The sequence below is a fragment of the Xiphophorus maculatus genome, chromosome 9, assembly GCF_002775205.1.
Source record: "Xiphophorus maculatus strain JP 163 A chromosome 9, X_maculatus-5.0-male, whole genome shotgun sequence".
In the NCBI taxonomy this organism is placed as follows: Eukaryota; Metazoa; Chordata; class Actinopteri; order Cyprinodontiformes; family Poeciliidae; genus Xiphophorus; species Xiphophorus maculatus.
In genome coordinates, this window is record NC_036451.1 from 30039 (window position 1) to 51302 (window position 21264).

At 38.4% G+C, this 21264-nt stretch overlaps 1 protein-coding gene across 2 annotated transcripts; it reads left to right on the forward strand.

The window, feature by feature from the left end:
* The first annotated feature begins 55 nt into the window (after positions 1–55).
* dohh (deoxyhypusine hydroxylase) lies at positions 56–20283 on the forward strand. 2 transcript variants are annotated; one of them, XM_005812884.3, is made up of 6 exons: positions 56–117; positions 1357–1463; positions 1910–2077; positions 14157–14233; positions 17091–17346; positions 18819–20283. In XM_005812884.3, the coding sequence occupies exons 2-6, from the start codon at positions 1358–1360 to the stop codon at positions 19127–19129; spliced, it is 918 nt and encodes a 305-aa protein (XP_005812941.1). In that variant the 5' UTR covers positions 56–117; position 1357; the 3' UTR covers positions 19130–20283. The 2 variants fall into 2 exon arrangements, with proteins under 2 accessions (XP_005812941.1, XP_023195748.1); XM_023339980.1 differs by having other exon boundaries at positions 62–117; positions 1346–1463.
* The last annotated feature ends 981 nt before the right edge of the window (positions 20284–21264 follow it).

Sequence of the window (21264 nt, forward strand, 5' to 3'; positions counted from 1 at the left end):
GACAGATACATCCTACGGGCCACTTGGTGGCGGTACTTCCTTCATGTTCAGTTTTGTAAACGCGTCAGAGAAGAAGAATCCTCAGCAGTATTTCGGCTTCTGGACTCAGATTCAGAGGTTGGTATGTTTATGTCAAATGTTGTGCGTCTTTGTTCAGTAGGTCAGAGGTTGTCCGGGACTTTCTGTGTGTGGTTCTGTGATCGTGAGAGCAGAGAATTGGTCTGTGTTAGCGAACACGTGGCTCTAGTTCAGGCTGTCTGTCAGTTGAATTTCGAATAAACTATAGAATTACGTGTTAGTTTCTGCTTGGATTGTGTTATGAAATTGTTCAACAAACTATTGATGATGAGATAAATCTTTATGAAGCATTTAAATCTTTCCAACGACGTTATTTTAGCTTATTCCTGCTCGCGCACACCCCCTGCAGGTCATGAACTGTAATGGGTAAAAGTTAATTTTCTCAAAACTGTGTTAAATAAATTTAACTATTGTTGGGAAACGAGATATTTTCTACCTGTTGTTCGATGTTATCTCGTCTCCCCAGGTCCGTTAATGTCGTGTGTAACAGTGAAACCACAAAGACAACAGTCACTGTTCAACTTCGCAATCAACCAGAATTTATTCAATCGCATACAATCACACCAACAACTCAACATAATCATCAGAAACCAAAGCCGCAAAGAAGAAATTAATTACCGTAGAAAAATACAAACATACGAAGACGCGTATGTTTGTACATTCGGAGACCACTGTGTGCGGCAGTTAAGACAGCTCCGGCCCATTGATCTGATTAGCTGTTTTAGCTCAATTACTTTTATATCAAGGCGGGTTCTTTATTGTCTGATGCGTTCTAACGTACCGTTTAGAAGTGGTCTCAAACAACCCGTAATGACGTGTTGCTGTTTGCACCCCAGAGACCATGCAGATAAACATCATTAAAACTAGCATAATTAAACTAATATTTCCAACACTATGCATGTTTCTCATGTGAGCAAATTATCAATCACGTGTGTTTGTCTCTTATTAAGTCTTATTAAGTATCTTTTACATTCTGGTTAACACACCTGTCATAGTGAAGGTACGTACCACCTCCTTTTCACGAATGAAAAACTCATGTGATAATTACCGGGGCAGTTATGTCTTCAAACTAGCTCAGTGTTAACAGTAAAGAGGAGTGCACAATAGATATAGGGATCTTTTAACCTTAGTTTAAACAGCTTCCTAAGCCTCATCATCAAATCTTCCTGAATTTCTGGCCACACACTGTCCCCACACACTGTATTAGCTGTCCCAATATTGTATTGGGACAGCTAATACCATGTTTCCCACTTGTGTTGATATGCAGTTCTGCTACAGGATGGCCACTGTGGAGCAGTTGACCACTATAGGACAGGTTCTGGTCAACCCAGATCTGGACCTGATGCAGCGCTTCAGAGCACTGTTCACCTTGAGGAATCTGGGAGGTAAATCTGCAAGAAACTATTTTAAATATTAAAATTAAAGTTGTTTTAGTATCAAAAATACTAAAACATGTTATTTTATGGCCTAAGATCCCAATTCCAAAATGTACTGTGGTCCAGAAGGGCCAACAAAATGAAGAAAACATAATGGAGGTTATGAAAAATTTGCTAACTCGGTTTTTGTTGTTGGTTTTGGATTCTGTTGACCCTACTGGGCTATGGAAAATTGTTACAATGTTATGTTTTGATTAGTGTTGTTCGGTAGTGTTCAGTATAATGTGCCAGAAACATTTAGACTTTAAACATTAGCACTACTAATGATAATAACTGTTCTGTGTGGGACAAGACTTTTTCAGCTGTATATTTGCCAGTCCAATCAGCTGGTTCTGACAAATTTTCAGGTTTAAAATGTGTGGAACATCTGGATTTACTTGAACATTTTCTGACAGGCGCTGAAGCCATAGAGTGGATCAGCAAGGCTTTCACTGATGATTCGGCCTTACTGAAGCACGAGTTGGCCTACTGCCTGGGCCAAATGCAGGACAGACGGGCCATCCCCGTCCTGACAGCTGTTCTCAAAGATACCAAGCAGGAGCCAATGGTCAGGCACGAAGCAGGTAAGACCTGGTATGGAGATGAAACAACTTTCTGTCAAATACGTGGCATAGAGTTTGTCAACCATTTATTAATAATCAGCTGGTACTAAATACACTCACTGACAAGATACAAGTAGACCACCAGAGAGGACAGTTCAGTTTGGTTTACACCAGACGCCTCATTGACCGCTCTTGCCTATTGTCGCTGATGAGACATAGGGCCCCCATCTTGGAGTGGTCGCCCGCTCCACTCAGCGTTATATGTTTGGCAGGTGCAATGAAGTGTCAGTGCATCTAAATCTGTTTATTATCACTAAATACTAAACAAATTTTCACACTTTTTTGCTGTACAGTGATGCCCCTCGTTTTTCGCGGGGGTTGTGTTCCAAAAAGAACCCTGGATAGGCGAAATCCCTGAAGTAGTTAGCTTTATTTTTTTACAATTATTATATGGCATAATTAAATACTCTACATTGAAACCAAAGAACAAAACCTGTTTTCAGGCCTAAGCATTTTTTTAACAAATAGAACGCTTTCTTACAAATAACTGCAGTAAAGTAATCATTGTAATCATCAATACGAAGTACAGTAGGAGAAATTGTGATTTGCGTATTTCACTGTTCCTCTGACTGTGACGCTGCGGCCTGACTCCGCTCTCTAGTGTCTTTTTCTTCTGAAGCCTGTGGTGCAGGTGTTTTTTTTTGAGAGAAGAACATAGTTATTGGTAGTTGCTGTTGCTCTTTTTTCTTCTGGGCAAAAATATTTGCCAAAATTTGCCAAGCTGTATATTTAAATACCGTAACATTATTGGCACACAGGTAGAGAAGAAATGCGGAGACTGTTTAGCCAATCAGGACGCAGAACACAATGCACTGTGAAAAAAAAACTGCACAAAAAACTCTGCGAAGCAGCGAGGCCACGAAAGGTGAGCCGTGTTATAGCGATGGTTCACTGTAGCTTTCATAGCTACATGTACAAGGACATTTATTTGTAAAGTATTTTTGAGTTGGATTGATATATGGTTGAGCATATTTAAATATTCTTAGTGGGGTAAACAGAATAGAATAAGAATAGAATATTCTGATTGATGTATGATGAGTATTTTATAAAGCACACAGCCACTCAATATTTATATATCTTTATATATGTTTATTTACTAATATCAGTACATATTTATAGAAGTATACAAACACAAAATAATACAAATATAACTTAGATAAATTAATATGATTAAATAAGGATTAAAACCGATTAATTTATTTTAGGCTATATATATTTTTTTCATGTTTTCCAGCCTAGGAGTTCTAGCTTACGAGTGATTCAGCAGCTGATATTCATCCCTGCTGTGCAGTGAATCCATCTCTAATTAAAGACTGTCCGTGTATTTTCAGGCAGTTCGTTTTTTTGTTTGAAATGAAAAATGAGAAAACGAAAATAGACTCGTTTTTCGTTTATCAAACCAAAAACGTTATCCTATTTCCCATTTAATGCACAAAACGAAAATGGAAAAAACAGATAACGAGCGCTTGATTTCAATTTTCATTATTTCATTTTTGACGAGCGGTCTGACCCGGAAGTTCTCTCTGCCCCGCACACTTTGTTTTTGTACACTCGTACATAGCAGCATGCAATTAATTTGATCATGATACCTTCACACAGAAAGCCTTATACTCTGACATTGTTTTGTTTTGAAGCTAATGTCTTCTAAATGCAGCTTCCATTTCAGTAAATGGCTAAAGGGCTAGTCCGCCCAATTTTTTATCAACCTTTAATCTGCTCTGGTTTAAAAAGACACTCAAACCACAACAAGAACATTCTGCCAGTCATTCAAACACCATAGTTTTTTAAGTTTTTCCTTTCTGAATAGCATTGGCATAACCAATTATAATCCGCTATATTATGAACAAGCATTCAGAAAAGGTTGAGTATCCAAAATATACAATAAAAAGGTAGCCATTTCTACCACTCAGGTAATGTTTGAAATAATGTGCCAATTAGATTATTAAAAGCTCAACTAAATAAATGCTTGCCTACAGAAGAGGTTTTGGGAAAGAAACAAGGCCATCATTCTGACTTTAATCTCAGAATTCGGACTTTAATCTAAAAAAAATAATCTTGCACATCAGTTGGTGTTAGAAAAACTTTATGGACCCGTTATCCTCTTCTGTAGTTTACAACCTCATAATATTTTTTCACATTTTTATAAGTGAAGCATGACTGTCCAATACGAAATAAAAACCTTTGTTCCCTTCATGAGAATTTTTTTTTTTTTTAATTTTAACTTTATTGATTCTCAAGAAAGTATCACTTACAGAAACTTAGGTCTCTACATCACAGGATTACCATTAACATTTGTAATAAGGTAGACATGTAGACCATTGCATAATAACAGACAAAACATAAATGCAACTTCACTTCCTTGAGAAAGATTATAAGGCAAGGAATAAAGAGTGTGGAAGAAGAAACCAAAAAGTGAGAAAAGAATCAAGTCAGAAATGTAAAGAGCAAACCTGAAAAAAAACAAATGAAAAACATAGTATAAAATAATTATGAAGTATGGTTGTCATAGGAGAGTGGGTTGTCAAGGGGATTTAATTTAGTTTGGTCTCTAAAAAATGAAATCAGATCTTTTAAGTTTTACATAGTCTACCCAAATCTGCCACCGCTGACAGAATTGTTCAGTCCTGTGATTGAGAGAGGCTGTTATTTTTTCCATTTTATATATGTTAAATGTTATGTCAATCCAGTCGTCTAAAATTGGTTTGCCTTGTGATAACCATTTTCTTGTAATGTTTTTCTTACTTGCTATTAATAAAATAGTCATTAAATATTTATTTCTTTTTCAAGCTTCTTGAGGAATTATGCCAAAATACATAAGCTTGATCTCAAAAGGGATGTTCTGCTTGAAAATGTCTTGTAAGGCACTATTTATCTCTTTCCAGTAATCTTTTATGATTGGGCAGTCCCAGAAGACATGATAATGGTTTGCGTTTTGATTTCTACATTTTCTCCAACATGCAGGAGGATTTCCATCATAGTGGCGTTTCTGAGCAGGTGTGGTAAAGAATCTTATCAGATTTTTCCATCCAAATTCTTGCCATTGTAGAGATTTATTATATGTCCATTGGTATCTCCACATTATTGTCCATTCCTCCTCCGTTATTGTTAAATTGCCCTCCTTTTCCCCATCTTTCTTTGATATGTAGGTTTGAATAGTTTTTCAGATCTATTAGGTTTTTATAGATAAGTGAAATTATTTTCCCTTTAATTTTTGATTTTTAGGCATTTATAAACATTTCCATTAGGTTTATATTCTTGTCAGTAATTGACCTAATTTTTGAGTTAACAAAATTTCTTATTTGTAAATATCGATAAAAGTCCTGTTTGTCCAATGAATATTTTCTCTTGAGTGTTTCAAAATCACTTAAGATTTTGTTGTTCATTATTGTGCACAGAGCAGTGATTCCCTTGGATGTCCAGTCCTTAAACCTGGTGTCCAGTTTGTTTGGTGGGAAGTCTGAGTCATATGCAATCCATTTTATTATTGCCAGGTCGTTCTCTAGTGCATTTTTTTTAACGATAGTTTTCCACACTCTAAGGGTTGTTTTCATCCACTGGTTATCTATATTATTTATAAAACTTTGTAAATTTGCATCAGCCAGAATTGCCTGTACAGGAATGGGTGTCGCCTTTGTTTCAATTGTTTTCCATTGAGCATTATATGTTAGGTCGCACCAGTATATCAGTGTTCTTGCTTGTGCTGCTAAATAATAATCTTTGAGGGAAGGTAACCCCCAACCTCCCATTTTCTTTTCCAGTTGTAAGACCTTATATCCAATTCTAGGTCTTTTACCCTGCCAAATGTATCTTGATATTAGTTTGTCCCATTCATAAAATTTTTTTTTATTTATTTCAATTGGTAAAGTTTGGAATAAATATAACAGTCTGGGTAATATGTTCATCTTAATTGAATCAATTCTTGAGCTAAAACATAGAAAAGGAGTGAGATTCCATTTTGTGATATCCTCTTTAATTCTTTTTTGCATGGGAACATAATTATATCCAAATAGTTTTTCGAGGTCCTTTGGTATAGTAATGCCTAGATATTTAAGATGGTCAGTGTGCCAAACTAAGGGGTACCTGTTTTGGATTTCCTGCGGTGGAGTATAGTTATAAGCCAGCATCTGAGTTTTGTTAATATTAATTTTGTACCCTGATAATTGACCGAATTGTTTGAATAATTTCAGCAAAACTGGGAGAGAGTGGGTTGGTTGTTCCACATAAATTAATATATCGTCTGCATAACAAGCCAATTTATGTTCTATCCCTTTCATAATTATTCCTTTAATATCCTTATTTTGTCTTATCGATTGGGCTAGTGGTTCTAAATATAATGCAAAAGGTAACGGTGACCACGCACACCCTTGTCTAGACCCTCTTTCTATAGTAATTCTGTCTGATAAATGTCCATTAACTTTAATTCTCGCTGTGGGATTATTATATAACGCCTGTATTGTTTTTATTATTGTATTATGTAGTCCAAATTTATGTAAAACCCTGAAGAGAAAATTCCAATCAACTGAATCGAATGCTTTTTCCGCATCTATACTGATAATAGCTTCAAGTTTACTTTTTTGTATGTGATCTATAATATGTAGTGTCCTTCTTATATTATCCTGTGTTTGACGTTGTCGTATGAAACCAGTTTGATCGTTATGTATTAGGGAAGGGAGAAATTCTTCCAGTCGTCTGGCCATTATAGAAGTAAAAAGTCGATAATCAATATTTAAAACAGATATTGGTCGGTATGATCCGCAATCCAGTTTATCTTTACCTTCTTTATGTATTACTGAGATTATTGCCTCCTTCCAGCTCGGTGGTGTTTGAGCTTTTTTCAGAATCCAATTTAATGAAGGGAGGAGGATTGGAATCAACTCTTTCTGAAATTCCTTATAAAATTCTGCTGTGTATCCATCTGACCCAGGCGATTTACATGGTTTTAATCTACTTATTGTGTTTTTTAATTCTTTTTCTGTAATGTCTGATGTCATTTTTCTATTCTGTTCTTCATTCATATAAGGTAGTTCTAGTGAGTTCAAATATTCATCAATTTGTTCTATAGTTCCTCCAGAGATTTTTGAGTATAAGGTTTTGTAAAATATTTCAAAAGCTACCTGGATGTCATTCAATTTGTTCTTTAACAATTTTGATTTAGGGTTTCTAATTCTATGGATTGTATTTTCTGCAGTTTTCTTTTTTAGTTTCCATGCTAGTACCCTCATAGATTTTGATCCGCCTTCATAGTGTCTTTGTTTAAGAAACATGAGGTTTTTCATAGTTTCCTGTGTTGCCATGTCATTAATTTCATTTCTAATTCTCTTTAAATCTTCCAGTATATCTGGTGTATATTTTTGATTGTGTTTTTGTTCCAGATCTTCCAATTTTTTATGTAATTGCTCTGATCTTTTATTTCTTAATTTTTTCAAGTGAGATGACATTGCTATAATTTTCCCCCCTCAGAACCGCTTTAAGCGTGTCCCATAATATCGGAGGAGATATTTCGCCATTGTCATTGAGATCTAAAAAAAAACAAATTTCCTTCAGTATTTCCTTCTTGAACCACTGGTTATTAAGCAAACTTGAATTTAGTTTCCATATATTATTTCTTTTTTGTAAGCCAAGGTCCACTGTTAAATATACAGGTGAGTGGTCACTCACATCTATTGTTCCAATCTCTCACATCTGTCCATATTGTCCCTGTCTTTTGTAAATGTCAAAAAATATTAAATTCTTGTGTATACTGAATGAGTGGCTGAATAGTGTGTATAGTCCTTTTTACTGGGGTGAAAGTCTCTCCATATGTCTATCAGGCCAACTTCCTTAAAAAGTATATTTATTGGGGCCTGCCATGCAAAGCAATGGCAGGAACCTATTACTATTCTCCCAATTCTTTATTTTTCATCCGTAACCGTTAATGCGGCTCATACCGCTTCGTGCACACCTACAAATGAGGTATCAAAACGTGCAGAAAATTCACGCCATTGGAGCTATTACTTTTGGTGGGATTTGGGGTTAACGTGGCGACATAATTCGCAAAAAACTACGAAAAAAACCCCATTATAAGTCAATGGGAAAAATCCTAGAAATACCCTATTTTTGAGGATTTTCTGTGTCGTCACGAATTCACGTTGAAATGCCATTCAAATTTCATTTTGTAGATACGTCTGTGATGTCTTCGAAAGTGAAGACGGCTCGTCCATACCAATTACGGTTTGTCCACAATTTGTCTCTAAGCGACCAAAAGTTTCTAATTTTTCCTAAAATTAGAGTGCGAGTCAGGGCCATTAGATCTCGGCTAGAGTGAGAAATGAAGAGAATTTTTCACCCCAAAATAATTTTGAAATCGCCATCACGCCCACAAATATCGCACAATTGGTATCAAAATCGGTCCTGACATTGATACGCATGTCTGCTCCGGTAACATGTTTTCGAAATTTATCTAGACCGTACGGTTTTCTGTCACGGTGCTTCAAAGCAAAGTCATGCGACAGGATTTTCTGATGCTGTCTGAGGCTCTCTCCCATGAATTTGACTAGAATTTCAGATCTGTGCAAAACATTTCTTTCTCTCATCACTGTTATTGCTGTGAGTGAGGTAGAGATATGAATCTCGGGACTATCGCAGAAGACACATAGCCCTCTCATACGCTTCAAACGGTTTTCGAATATGTATTACGGTTCCCGAACGGAAAGGATTTGTTCCCAATGCTTTTTTGGGGTAAAACTAGCTGGCTCAATCAGAGAATTGCCTGCCCCAGCATGTATGACTCGCAGTTCACACTTTGCTGAGACAATTATTTACCATAGCAACGGAACTCAAGAGGCTATTGGCTGCTGATTAGGACTACAAATAAACATCACTGTAGTTCTAACTATAGTGGAACACTCAGTTGAAATAGATCAGGACTGAACTGGCCTTTAGAACTACTTGCTGCTATGGGCTGTATATAACTGATTTAACTCAGTAACTGTTACACATGGGATTAGTTCGGAACTTTAAAATGAAGCATAATAATAATTTCAAAATAAAAGCCTTGAATATTTTTACATGAGATTATTGCTCTTTTGAGCATTATATAACTGATTTTATCCAATGACTGTTATACATGGTATTAGTTTGGCCCTTTCAAATGAAGCATACTGAAAATTTCAAATTAAAAGCCTTGACAATTTTTAGATCAGGTATTTGCTCTTTTGGGCATTATGTGACTTTTTTTATCCAAAGCACTGATACACATAGGATTAGATTGGCGCTTTGAAATGAAGCTTAACAAAAATTTCAAAATAAAAGCCTTTAATATTTTTACATCAACTACTTGTGTTTTGAGCATTATATAACTAATTTAACCCAATGACTATTACACATGGGATTAGTTTGGCCCTTTGAAATGAAGTTTAACAAAAATTTCAAAATAAAAGCCTCGACAACATTTTAAATCATACTGAATGGTGCACGCCCACCTTACTTAATGTTCTTGTGATTCTCCACATGCTATTGATGACATTGCAGCGTTCTTTAGCATCGATGCTAATTTCTAGCATGACAACGCCTGGCCCAAACCGACGGGCACGCTTTGGCAGGCCTCGGTTAAATTTCTTCAGAAATTTTCTAGTTTTTTTGTATTGTTGTTCTTTCTGGTAGGTTTTCTCCCTGGAAGAATCCATCTTAGGTTGCAAACAAATATTTAAGTTCCCTCCACAAATCAGGACACCTTGTGTTTCTTTTACTAATATGTTAGTTATTTTCTTAAAAAAATCAATATCGCTCCCCGGAGGAGCATATATGTTAAATAATGTAACAGGGTTTCCCTCTACATTGCCCCTCACAAGCACAAACCTGCCTTCCTTGTCCGTCAGTTCGTATAATTTTTCAAAATGTATCTTGTTTGAGATAAGGGTAGCTACGCCCCTCCTATGTCCTGATTTGTATGAAGAAAAGAACAATTGGTTGAAACCCATTCTTCTTAGTTTTTCATGTTCACTTTTGTTTAGGTGGGTTTCTTGTAAGTACACTATGTGAGCATGTTCCTTCTTCATTTTTGATAGGATTTTACTTCGTTTAATTGGGTTGAGTAGACCATTAACATTAAAAGTAATTATATTTATCTTATTGTTAGCCATGTCTGTCTGTCTTTTTAATCATTTTTAGATATCTGATAGCCAATCTTAACAAATCCACTCTCTGAGCAAATGTAAACTGTAACTTAACCATAAAGAAAAAAAAATAAACTTGAGATTCCAAGGTTGGGGTCCTGAACAAAAGACCCTGAACTTGGCTAGGAAAACCGTCTAGCCCTGGGGGAAGTCCTCCCTTGGAAAAGAGGGGAGGGCCCCCAACTACGCTTCAGCTGTTTTTGTCCATTTTGTGCACATTCCTCCTCTGTACATTTTTTATTTTTTCGTCTAGGTTGGGGCTAGGGAATATATCCGATATCACCACAATAATGTCCATAATACAGAGCAATCCAAGTAACTGAGATACATTGTCCTTTTGGTTTATATCCTATTGATTACTCAATGGTTATTTAGCTTACCAATCATTATTGTATCTCTTCAGAGCTCCTCTCGAAGAGAACTGGTTTCTCTTCTGAACTCACTTAGTCTTTCTCTGATGTTCATCTCTCGCTCCTCTCCTGGCATTTGTTGTTTCGAGCCAATCTTTTCCCAAGCAGTACGGGAGAGTTGTTCGACCAGGCTCTCCTTTGGCTTGATCAGGGGGACAGGCAAACCACGCTCCTTCATGTCTTTCGTCGTCTCTGCCGCTGTCTGGTAAAGCCGTGTTTCCCCCTCATAAAACACTCGTAGTTTAGCGGGGAAAGGAGATTGGAAGCGAATCTTTCTCTGCTTCAGGACCCGTTTAGCTTCCGAGTATTCTTTGCGTTTCTGCAGCACCGTGGGAGGATAATCATGATCAAAATATATCGGTTTACCGTGTAGAAGCACGCCTTTCTTCCCCCATGCTTTTCGTAAAATCTTTTCCTTGGTTCTGCTGCGGAGAAATTTAACCACAATGGATCGCGGCCTGTTGTTTCTGTCCCCAGCAGGTGGCGGAGCCAGCGCTTGGTGTGCCCTCTCAATGTCTAGTTCCATATCTGCTGCGATCTCCAGCGTGTCCTTAAGCAATTTATCCACAAAATCTCTCATCGATGATCCTTCCGCTCCCTCTGGCACGTTATATATCCGGATGTTTTCTCTTCGTGATCTCCCTTCTTGGTCAAGCAGTTTTTCTTGTTGTTGGCTTATCAGTTCGGCCATCTTGCTCAATATCTGTTCCATGTTCTGTGCCCGCTCCTCCACTGCATCAACCCGGTCCTCCGTCTCCTTAAGTTTTTGGTGTACGTTGATGAGTTCTGACTTAATATCATCAAGCTGTTGTTTCATGTCTTTTCGGAAATCCCATAACTCCCCCAGGATTTGCGCTAGTGCAGTTGAGTCAGTGGAAAGCTGATTAGCATTAACTTCGCCGAGGCGCTGATGTGTTTGTGAGCTACCTGCCGTCTTTCTTTCTTGTACCAATTCTTCATTTGTGGTTTTCTTATTCCCGTCCTCTTTCCCCATTCTAGACCCCCTTAAAGACTCAATTTTACTAAATTTTCGTTATATTTGGCAATTAATGGGGGTTAAATTAAGATTTACCGGAGGAGCAGTCGGCTCAAGCTGCCATCTCGGAGGTTGACGTCACCTGAACTCCTTCATGAGACTTTTTACTTGTAACTTATTAGACTCAACTGACTAAACATAATGAACAACTTTTGAGTTGATTCTTTCCATTATTTCTTAGCTCTGGATTTATAAGCAAGAAACATTAAAATAATTATTTCATATTTAATTTGTATCAACTTATATGTAGCCAGAGCTTTAAACTCAAATCTTCCAAAATAAACGGAGACAAAATGTTTTCATAAAAATGTATTTATTGCAATAACATACAAGCAGATATTCAGCCCATGTTTGGGGAATCATGAAAAAATATTCCTCTAATTTAAGTATATAAAATATGAGGAGACAGAGAAGAAGACGATGTCAGGTGGAAGAGGATCACTGGGAGATTCTGGGAAGTTGCATCCAAACCTGGAGTTGGGGCCTCTCCTCCTAAGAGTCGACTGTATGAAACAATAAAAATAATAATTAAAAAAAGTTCACTCTGCACGTAAGAAGCCAATCAAAGGGAAGAATATATTTCATATACACAAAAATAATATGAATTTACAAACTAAAAAAATCCATGAAGAAGGCAACATTAGTAACTGGAACTGGAAAAAAACACTGTAGCAAAGTTCAGAAGATAATATCTTCAGATGTATCGAACTCTCTAGAAAGAATATTATATTTTGATACACATATCAAACAGTACATATAGCCTACAAACACATTAAACTCTTCATATCACACTTTGAGCCGCTTTGAACAGACAACAAGCAGTGGAATACGAAAAGGTGACTTGCTGAAATTAGGCCGCGGTTAGTGAGGAAGACGCACTCCACCCGCCCGCTGAGCCTGGAGTCGCCTGGCCCCGTTAGCGGAGCTGCGCTGCTCCGAAAACTCCGGAGCATATTTAGAAGCCTAATTTTGGATCAACTAAGTTGATAGATGAAGCTATAAGGACTACTTTTTGTGGCAAATTAATAGTGTACTTGCCTCTATTTACCGCTGCTGGTTGCACAGTGCAATGGAAGCCATCCTGCTCATAGACATGAATAAGTAGACGCCTCATTGAGCGCTGAGTCCTACGTTACGTCACCGCTATTTTGTATGTGGACGTAGAGCGATCGGAGTTCCCCAAGTCCTGTGCTGTGTGGACTTGTTTCAACCGTTTTACAATACAAACTGGATACATTGGCATTACTTTTCACACGTAAGGATGAAAGAGCAGAATTACTTGACTTTGCAGCCATAAACTAGCTTCTAAACAACCAAGAAATATTTCCCATGTAGCTAAATTGGCCCAAAGTAACCACTGATTGTTAGCGTAGCTAACGTTTTCATACTGTTTTCTAATGAGAGAGAGCTGATGAGAAACTGCTGTTAGAGGGGAAGTGCATTAAAGACCAGGGGCCTCATGCATAAAGCGTGCACGTGCACAAAAAAAATGTGCGGCGCCATATTTTACACACAAGTTGGCATGTATAAAAATTAACTTTGCAAAGTGTGCGTATGTACCCTACCCCTTACCCCCCCCAACCCTAACCCTATCCCCTAACCCTACCCTAACATAAACATTTTTGATACACCTCGAGATTCAAATCAAGTAAAACATTTCTTACCTTTTGTTCGGGAAAAAAAAGCAAACTCTTCAAGTCCACTTTATCCATAAAAAAAGAGAAAGAAAGCGCTCAACCATAAATATACCGTAAGTGTTGCTTTGTCTTAAAGTTGAAGTTTATGCCTCTGGCATAACTTAAAATTTATTTAAGTTCTGCCAGAGGCACATAAACTAAGGCACATGTGAGAAATATGTGATCACATGAGATTCCATGTTGAATAAACCATGGATCACATGAACAAAATACTTTATCACATGTGGAAAATGGAAACCACATGTGATCACATGTGAATTTCATGGGATTTTTTTGTAAGGGCAGAAGCGTTCTGTCCCAATTCTCACATTTCTGCACGCTTGTAAGCTGCACACTCAAACCCTTATGTGCACTTTGATTGAATCCACACTTCATAGAGGGGCGGAAGGTGCAGGCCCAAGTATTGGGACCTGGCCATTAGACACTCTATGAGTTTGTCTGTGTAGGCTACCTACACAGCTTGAACAGGCAGCCTGTTCATTAATTTGAACACTGCTGCCACCTAGTGACCAGAGGGTTGTTTATCAGTCAAGAATGAATAAACAGTCATGAAGTCCTCCTGCTTCTAATGTCCCCCATTTCTCCCCACACACCTCGCTACACACCCCCACTGTTTGAGAAGTACTTGTTTAATGGAATTTTCCACACTACCTGAGAGGAAGCAGAGAAGAGTAGTACAGGAGATGGATTCACATGAAAGGGGTAGAAGCAATGAGTGTGTTATGATTTACTGTCTGCTTGTAGGGGAGGCCCTTGGAGCAATTGGTGATTCAGTGGTTGTGGAATTGCTGAAAGAGTACAGTCAGGATCCTGTCATAGAGGTAGGAACACAAACACAACAGACTCTTGGATAACTAAATGCTTACAATCCTGAGCTTTTCCTATTTAGTGATACTAAATGATCATATTGAGTAAATCAGGAATGTAACAAAAAGTTTTTAAAAAATGCTTTCACAATTCTTAATACACTGCCTGGCCAAAAAAAAAGTCGCCACCTGGATTTAACTAAGCAAATAGGTACAAGCCTCCTATTGGATAAGTACTGCATAGGCGATTATCTTTCAGCTGGCAACAAGTTATTTAACCCCAGCTGATGCAATGAGTAACTCCTCATTTCTTAAACAACCATGGCAAAAGACACATCCTGTGGTCGTGGAAAAGACGTTAGTCTGTTTAAGAAGGGTCAAATCATTGGCATGCATCAAGCAGAGAAAACATCTAAGGAGATTGCAGAAACTACTAGAATTGGGTTAAGAACTGTCCAACGCATCATTAAAAACTGAAAGGATGGTGGGGAACCATCGTCTTCCAGGAAGAAATGTGGTCGGAAAAAAATCCTGAATGATCGTGATCGGCGATTACTTAAACGTTTGGTCAAATCATATCGAAGAAAAACAACAGCAGAACTCAGGAGTATGTTTAATTGTGAACGCAAAAGCATTTCCACACGCATAATGCGAAGGGAACTCAAGGGGTTGGGATTGAACAGCTGTGTAGCCGTAAGAAAACCTCTAATCAGTAAGGCTAACCAGAAAAAAAGGCTTCAGTTTGCTAGGGAGCATAAAGATTGGACTCTGGAGGAATGGAAGAGGGTCATGTGGTCTGATGAGTCCAGATTTACCCTGTTCCAGAGTGATGGGCGCATCAGGGTAAGAAGAGAGGCAGGTGAAGTGATGCACCCATCATGCCTAGTGCCTACTGTACAAGCCTGTGGGGGCAGTGCTATGATCTGGGGTTACTGCAGTTGGTCAGGTCTAGGTTCAGCAACATTGTGTGACTAAAGAATGAGGTCAGCTGACTACCTGAATATATTGAATGACCAAGTTATTCCATCAATGGATTTTGTCTTCCCAAATGGAACGGGCATATTCCAAGATGACAATGCCAGGATTCATGGGGCTCACATTGTGAAAGAGTGGTTCAGGGAGCATGAGACATCTTTTTCACACATGGATTGGCCACCACAGAGTCCAGACCTTAACCCCATTGAGAATCTTTGGGATGTGCTGGAGAAGGCTTTGCGCAGTAGTCAGACTCTCCCATCATCAATACAAGATCTTGGTGAAAGATTAATGCAACACTGGATGGAGATAAATCTTGTGACACTGCAGAAGCTTATTGAAACAATGCCACAGCGAATGCGGGCTGTAATCAAAGCTAAAGGCGGTCCAACAAAATATTAGAGCGTGTGACCATTTTTTGGTGGCGACTTTTTTTTTGGCCAGGCAGTGTATTTAACTTATTTAGATGTTTCAAACTGGATCAGTGGTAGTTTTACAACCTTTCCAGAAGGTCCAGGCATCTTTAAATAGTCTTAAATCCATGTACCTAAAATGAAGGCCTTAAAATATCCTATTTACTTAAAAGAATAATTTGGTCTTAAAGCTGCACTATGTAACATTCATAAAAAATATATATATATTTACATATTTGTTGAAACTGTCACAATCTTATGACAGTATGGTATGAAATAGATATCTAAAAAACTGAGCTCCTGCCTTCTTCCAGTGCTAACTAGAAACAACCAGTCAGAGTCAGGAGGCAGGTTTTAGCACTGTTGAGCACGATCTCATGTGGTTGCTCATCCTTCTCCCCCTTCCTCACTTGCTCTCTGCTGTAATGCAGTGCTTCTCAATTCCAGTCCTCAGGTCCTCCTGCTCTGCATGTTTTAGATGTGCCTCTATTCCAGTACAGTTGATTCAAATGATTGCATGACCTCTTCTGCAGCCATCAAGGGCTACAGAAGCCTGTTAATCATCCACAGATTCAATCCAGGTGTGTGGCAGAAGAGAACCACCTAAAACATGCAGGGCGGGGGTGAGGACTAGAATTGAGAAACACTGTATTAGAGAATGTTGTGGAGTTAGCATGGCCATCAATGACGGCGAATAAGCAGTTTTCCTGAAACGGTAAGTTGTTTTTCTACCATTAGCACTAGCAATAGCAGCTCAGGATGGAGGTGGACGACATCGATCTTTTGACAGATTATCTGTCTCATACCATACCGTCAGGACATGGTGACAGTTTTAACAAATATGTAAAAACGTATTCTTTTTAAAAGTTACATAGGGTAGCTTTAAATATATTAATCTCCAGCCTTAAATTTTCTCATGGCAGCACTATTTAATCTTGTGTGTAGATTCTTTTTCTGTCTCTCACGGGACTGTTCTGCCACGTAAAAGTTTGAGTCACCTGCAACATTTTCATTGTGTTCTGTTACTCAAGGCGTTTGAGACAACCGGTAACGAGCTACTACTAAACTCTTGCTAACTACTTAGCTAGCTTTTCGGTGTCTATCATGTATAAGTGCAAATTTATGGCCAGTTGGGTTGATGACATTAATTTTTACCACTGGCTCACTTCTTTTGCCAACCTATACAAGTCTAAAAACATTCTGTCAACAAAAAAAAACAACAAACTTTTAAGGTGGAAGTATGAAGGTTTTGCTATGCTCGATTGTCATAAGACCAAATTTAAGACCAAAACTATGTTTTGGTCTTAAAACTATGTTTTGGTCTTAAATTTAATTCAAAGCAACATTACAAATGTATTTAAATTAGTTCAATGAATTAAAAGTCTTACATTTGACTTGCTGAAACCTGCAGATACCCTTCTTTCAGTGTCCATAGAAGCCTAATTGCAAAACTTATTTGTTCGTATTTTCCCTCTGATTTTCAGGTAGCAGAGACGTGTCAGTTGGCAGTTTGTCGACTGGAGTGGCTTCTTAGTGGCGGAGAGACACAGCTGGAGGATGGCAGTACCGATAAGAACCCCTACTGCTCAATAGACCCAGCTCCTCCAGCATCCAGAAGGAGCGTACCAGAGCTACGCTCTGTGCTGCTAGATGAAAGTCTGCCGCTGTTTGAACGCTACCGGGCTATGTTTGCACTACGGAACCTGGGCACAGAGGAGGCTGTGGTTGCCCTGGGTGATGGTAGGTCGGTCACGGAAGTCTGCAAATAAATCCAGTGGTGTATTCACACCAGGAAAGTCATTTGGTCTGCTTGTTTGGTCAGGACCAAAAACTGATGTTAGTTTCTTTTTATTTGGTGTGGTTTGCTTTCACATTGTGCTGCTTTGCAAGCAGACTATAATTTGTTAGCAAAACAAATAATAAAAACATAATGAGGGGAAAGAGCACAGACCTGGGAAAAACAAACATGAATCCTACTTGCTGCATTTATGCTGCAAATGCAGTGCCATTTTGAATGTCAAGAGCAGCTCTTTAAACACTGGTTTCCCAATGGAATATTTATAACTTTGGATCAGCTTTTGCAAATGTGTGTTGCATGCTGAATCAGACGAGATTAAAGATACACCCTTATTATCAGCCATTTCTCCCGCAAATGCTGTTCTCTCAATACAACCTGCTAAGCTTAGTCTACTTGGTGATTTGACAGTGAACCATCTTGGCCAATACTGGGTAGCTACCCAAAGTGTGCATTCGGTACATCACTAAGATGTACCGAATGAGCATCATAACACTTAGCCAGTGTTATGATGTTCAGTCCTTCCTGGTACAGCACACAAGCATAGCTAGAATACTCTTGTTAAGCGAAATGCATGCTTTTGTTTTCTCTGTCGGAAATATAGCACTGCTAATGAGAGGGATGTTTTTACCTTAACTGTTTTTAACAACTGGAAAACAATACTTAATCAGGATAAGGGGCTACAGAGACATGTGTCCAGCCACAATCATATTCATAATCCAACCCCTCAAAAAGTAGGACTCGGCTTGGTTCTTTGGTCTGCACCAGGATTTGCATGAGTGTATTCACACCTTTACAAAAGGTCCAGATCAACGTGGGAAACAAACTCTGGTCCATTTAAAGCGGACCAAATGTTTCAGCTGTGAATACACCCTAGACGTGCATTGGCCTGTCACAATAACAAATTTTGCTGAACGATTTTGTAAAAAAAATGTTGTGATAAATGATAATATTGTTTGAATACCATTTTAAACTGATGTAATGGTAATGATATAATAATGCAAGCACATCCTGCCAAAAATAAATACAGTTTATTTTCAAAAGAACACTTAACACTGGAACTGGTAAACAAACAAAACAAAAATAAAATGGACTCTCACTCTCTGTTATCAAAATTAATAATAAAAAACTAAACACATAAATAAAACCAAAGTGGAAATGAAAACTATATTCAATAAACATTAGATTTAGATAGAGAAGATGGGCATATCCAACTGCCTCATGCAATAGTTCACTCCTACCTTATGCTAAGGAAATGAGGAAGGGAGGGGTCAGTGGAGAGCACCAGAGTTGAGCCTTTTTTCATCCAGTGTCATTAATAGAAAGAGAAAAATGCAGGAGGCCTACCTAGAAATGCATATGACGACACACCAAATGGTTCATCCCAGTAATAAACTTGTAATATCTTTCTCTCTAGGCCTGCAGTGCTCCAGTGCTTTATTCCGTCATGAGATCGGGTATGTTCTGGGCCAGATGCAACACCCAGCAGCCATACCAGCACTGCGGGAAGCTCTGGAACGTTCTAAGGAGAACCCAATGGTCCGACATGAGGCAGCAGAGGCTCTTGGGTCTATTGGGAAAGAGGAGTGTCTGGCTGTGCTGCATAGTTACCTTAGAGACCAAGAACGTGTTGTCAAGGAAAGTTGTGAGGTTGCCCTGGACATGCTGGAATATGAAAACAGTGATAAGTTCCAGTATGCAGACGGACTGGTCAATCTGCAGAGCTAATACCACCCTGTACCTCACATGACTGGGACCTTGATGCATTAGACAGGGTTCCAATTCAGGCAGGATACATGAGGAATGTTATCCTTCATACTTTTTCAGGTACAGAAAAGTGTGGAACATATTTATTTCGTAAATGTTTATAATCATAATACCATTACTTCCTTTCTTACTTTATTGAGTCCTTTTCTTTCATTTTCTTCCTTGTTTCCTACTGTCTGGTTTTTGCAAGTTCCATAAATATATATTGGGCTTCAGTATTCTATTGTTACAGTGAATGTAACAGGCTAATCATTCTGAAAACTTTAGTCTGGAAAAGATATGTTGGAACCCTGATTACACTCTGAAAATATACAAAAAGTAAAAAAATAAATAAATAAAATGAAATACACTTTGGCTAATTGATTTTTAGTGCTCTGCTGCAGTGTTTTTCAACCCTGATACTCAAGGCACACTACCCTGCAACGTTTAGGCATTCCCCTGCTTCAGCACACCTGGTTTCAATTGATGGCTGATTAACAGGGTTTTGTTGAATTGCAGTCATCTGAATGAGGTGTGTTGAAGCAGAGGAACATGTAAAACATGCAGGTCAGTGTGCCTTGAGGATCAGGGTTGGGAAATTCTGCTCTACTCCATGGGCTGATGGGAAGCAGATAGCACTTTAGATTGACTAGGTCTGTTGTATTTATGTGTATTTTTTGTAACCTCATGAACTTCATCCCACATCACTGGTCTTTACATGCATTCATTCAAAGATGATGGACAGGAAGATAGCCAGAGTATCCCTTCCTCTGTATGGGACTTTCTCGACTTTGTGGCTATTAGAAGTATTGAATAAATATATAAACTGCTTGTCAAATATTCTGACCACTGTGGGCATACACATATATAAAGAATAGATGGCTCATGGATAGTGATGTGCTATCCATAAGTATCGTGGTGCAATCATGTTTTGATCGCTGTGTCAACAACAGATCATTTTTACTCAGGTCGAAAAATAATTGCGAGAATAGTCTTTGTTGTTATTTCGTCCAAAAGCCAGCCAGCCATCAGTAGCCATAAGTATCGATGGCAGGGTTATGGTTTTCAGGTCTCTGTTGGCTGTTGAAATTTATTTTTGTTTGTTAAATAACAAGCACATTAAAATTTAATCATGGTGTTTTTCATTTCATTTTTAATGCAAAAATATTGTCAGCTGTCCGGCTGGTAATCTGTCCCACTCAGAAATCTCTTTCCCGCACAATTAGTGGAACAGCAAATATAATCTGAGCCTTTTGGCTTCAGACCCACAGCATCCAGACAGCGCTGCTGCGCCATAAAGTCATGATGCGCTTGAACTATTAGGTTGTCCTGCTACTCTAAACTGGCATTGCTGGAGAATATTTGACATCTATTTTATTATTATATATTTTTAATGTTCTAAATATTTGACCAGTCATGAATTTTGTCATAGCTATGCATCCTCGGCACATTGTATCATGCGCATTTTGTACTTGTAATTAGTAGGTGAGCACAGGGGCGCCCGCAGCTGTATGGCTGTACGCATTGTTCGGACCTTGATATTTTTCTTTAAGTAAAAAGGAAAGGAATAATTTTGGGATTTTTTCATGAACTAACCTTCTTTACTGTTAAGGGGCCTTTCTCCTTAACAACATTGAGGAGAATAAAGATATTTTGTGTCAAAACATTGTACACAGCGTGTCTGTGTGAGTCGGGTGGGCACGCCAAAGCCTAAGTGTTTTTGGCCAATTTACTTTCGTAAATTTGGCGGCTTGATGTTTTTCTGTAAGCTAAAAATGAATGAGCAGAGTTTGAACCTTCCGCAGTTCTAAGAGCGGTCGTTTGGATCCCTCCTGAGCTTTTTACCATGTGTGTGGTCCAGCGGGTCACCGGTTTATGAGTTTGTTTTGTTTGACGGGTCACACGTTTGGACAACTGTTTAATCCGCTAATGATACGTCCACACCAATCGCGTTACGCGCGTCAAAAACAAGTCTGACGCTTGAAGTTCGACGCGTGTACATTTTTGATGCGTTCACACCAAACGTGTTTTGAGCATCAGGCACACTTGGTTTACATTCAAAGTCTATGTGGAGAGTTGCTCTCCCAAAGCTCAAAAGGCTCCAGACGGCTCAAATC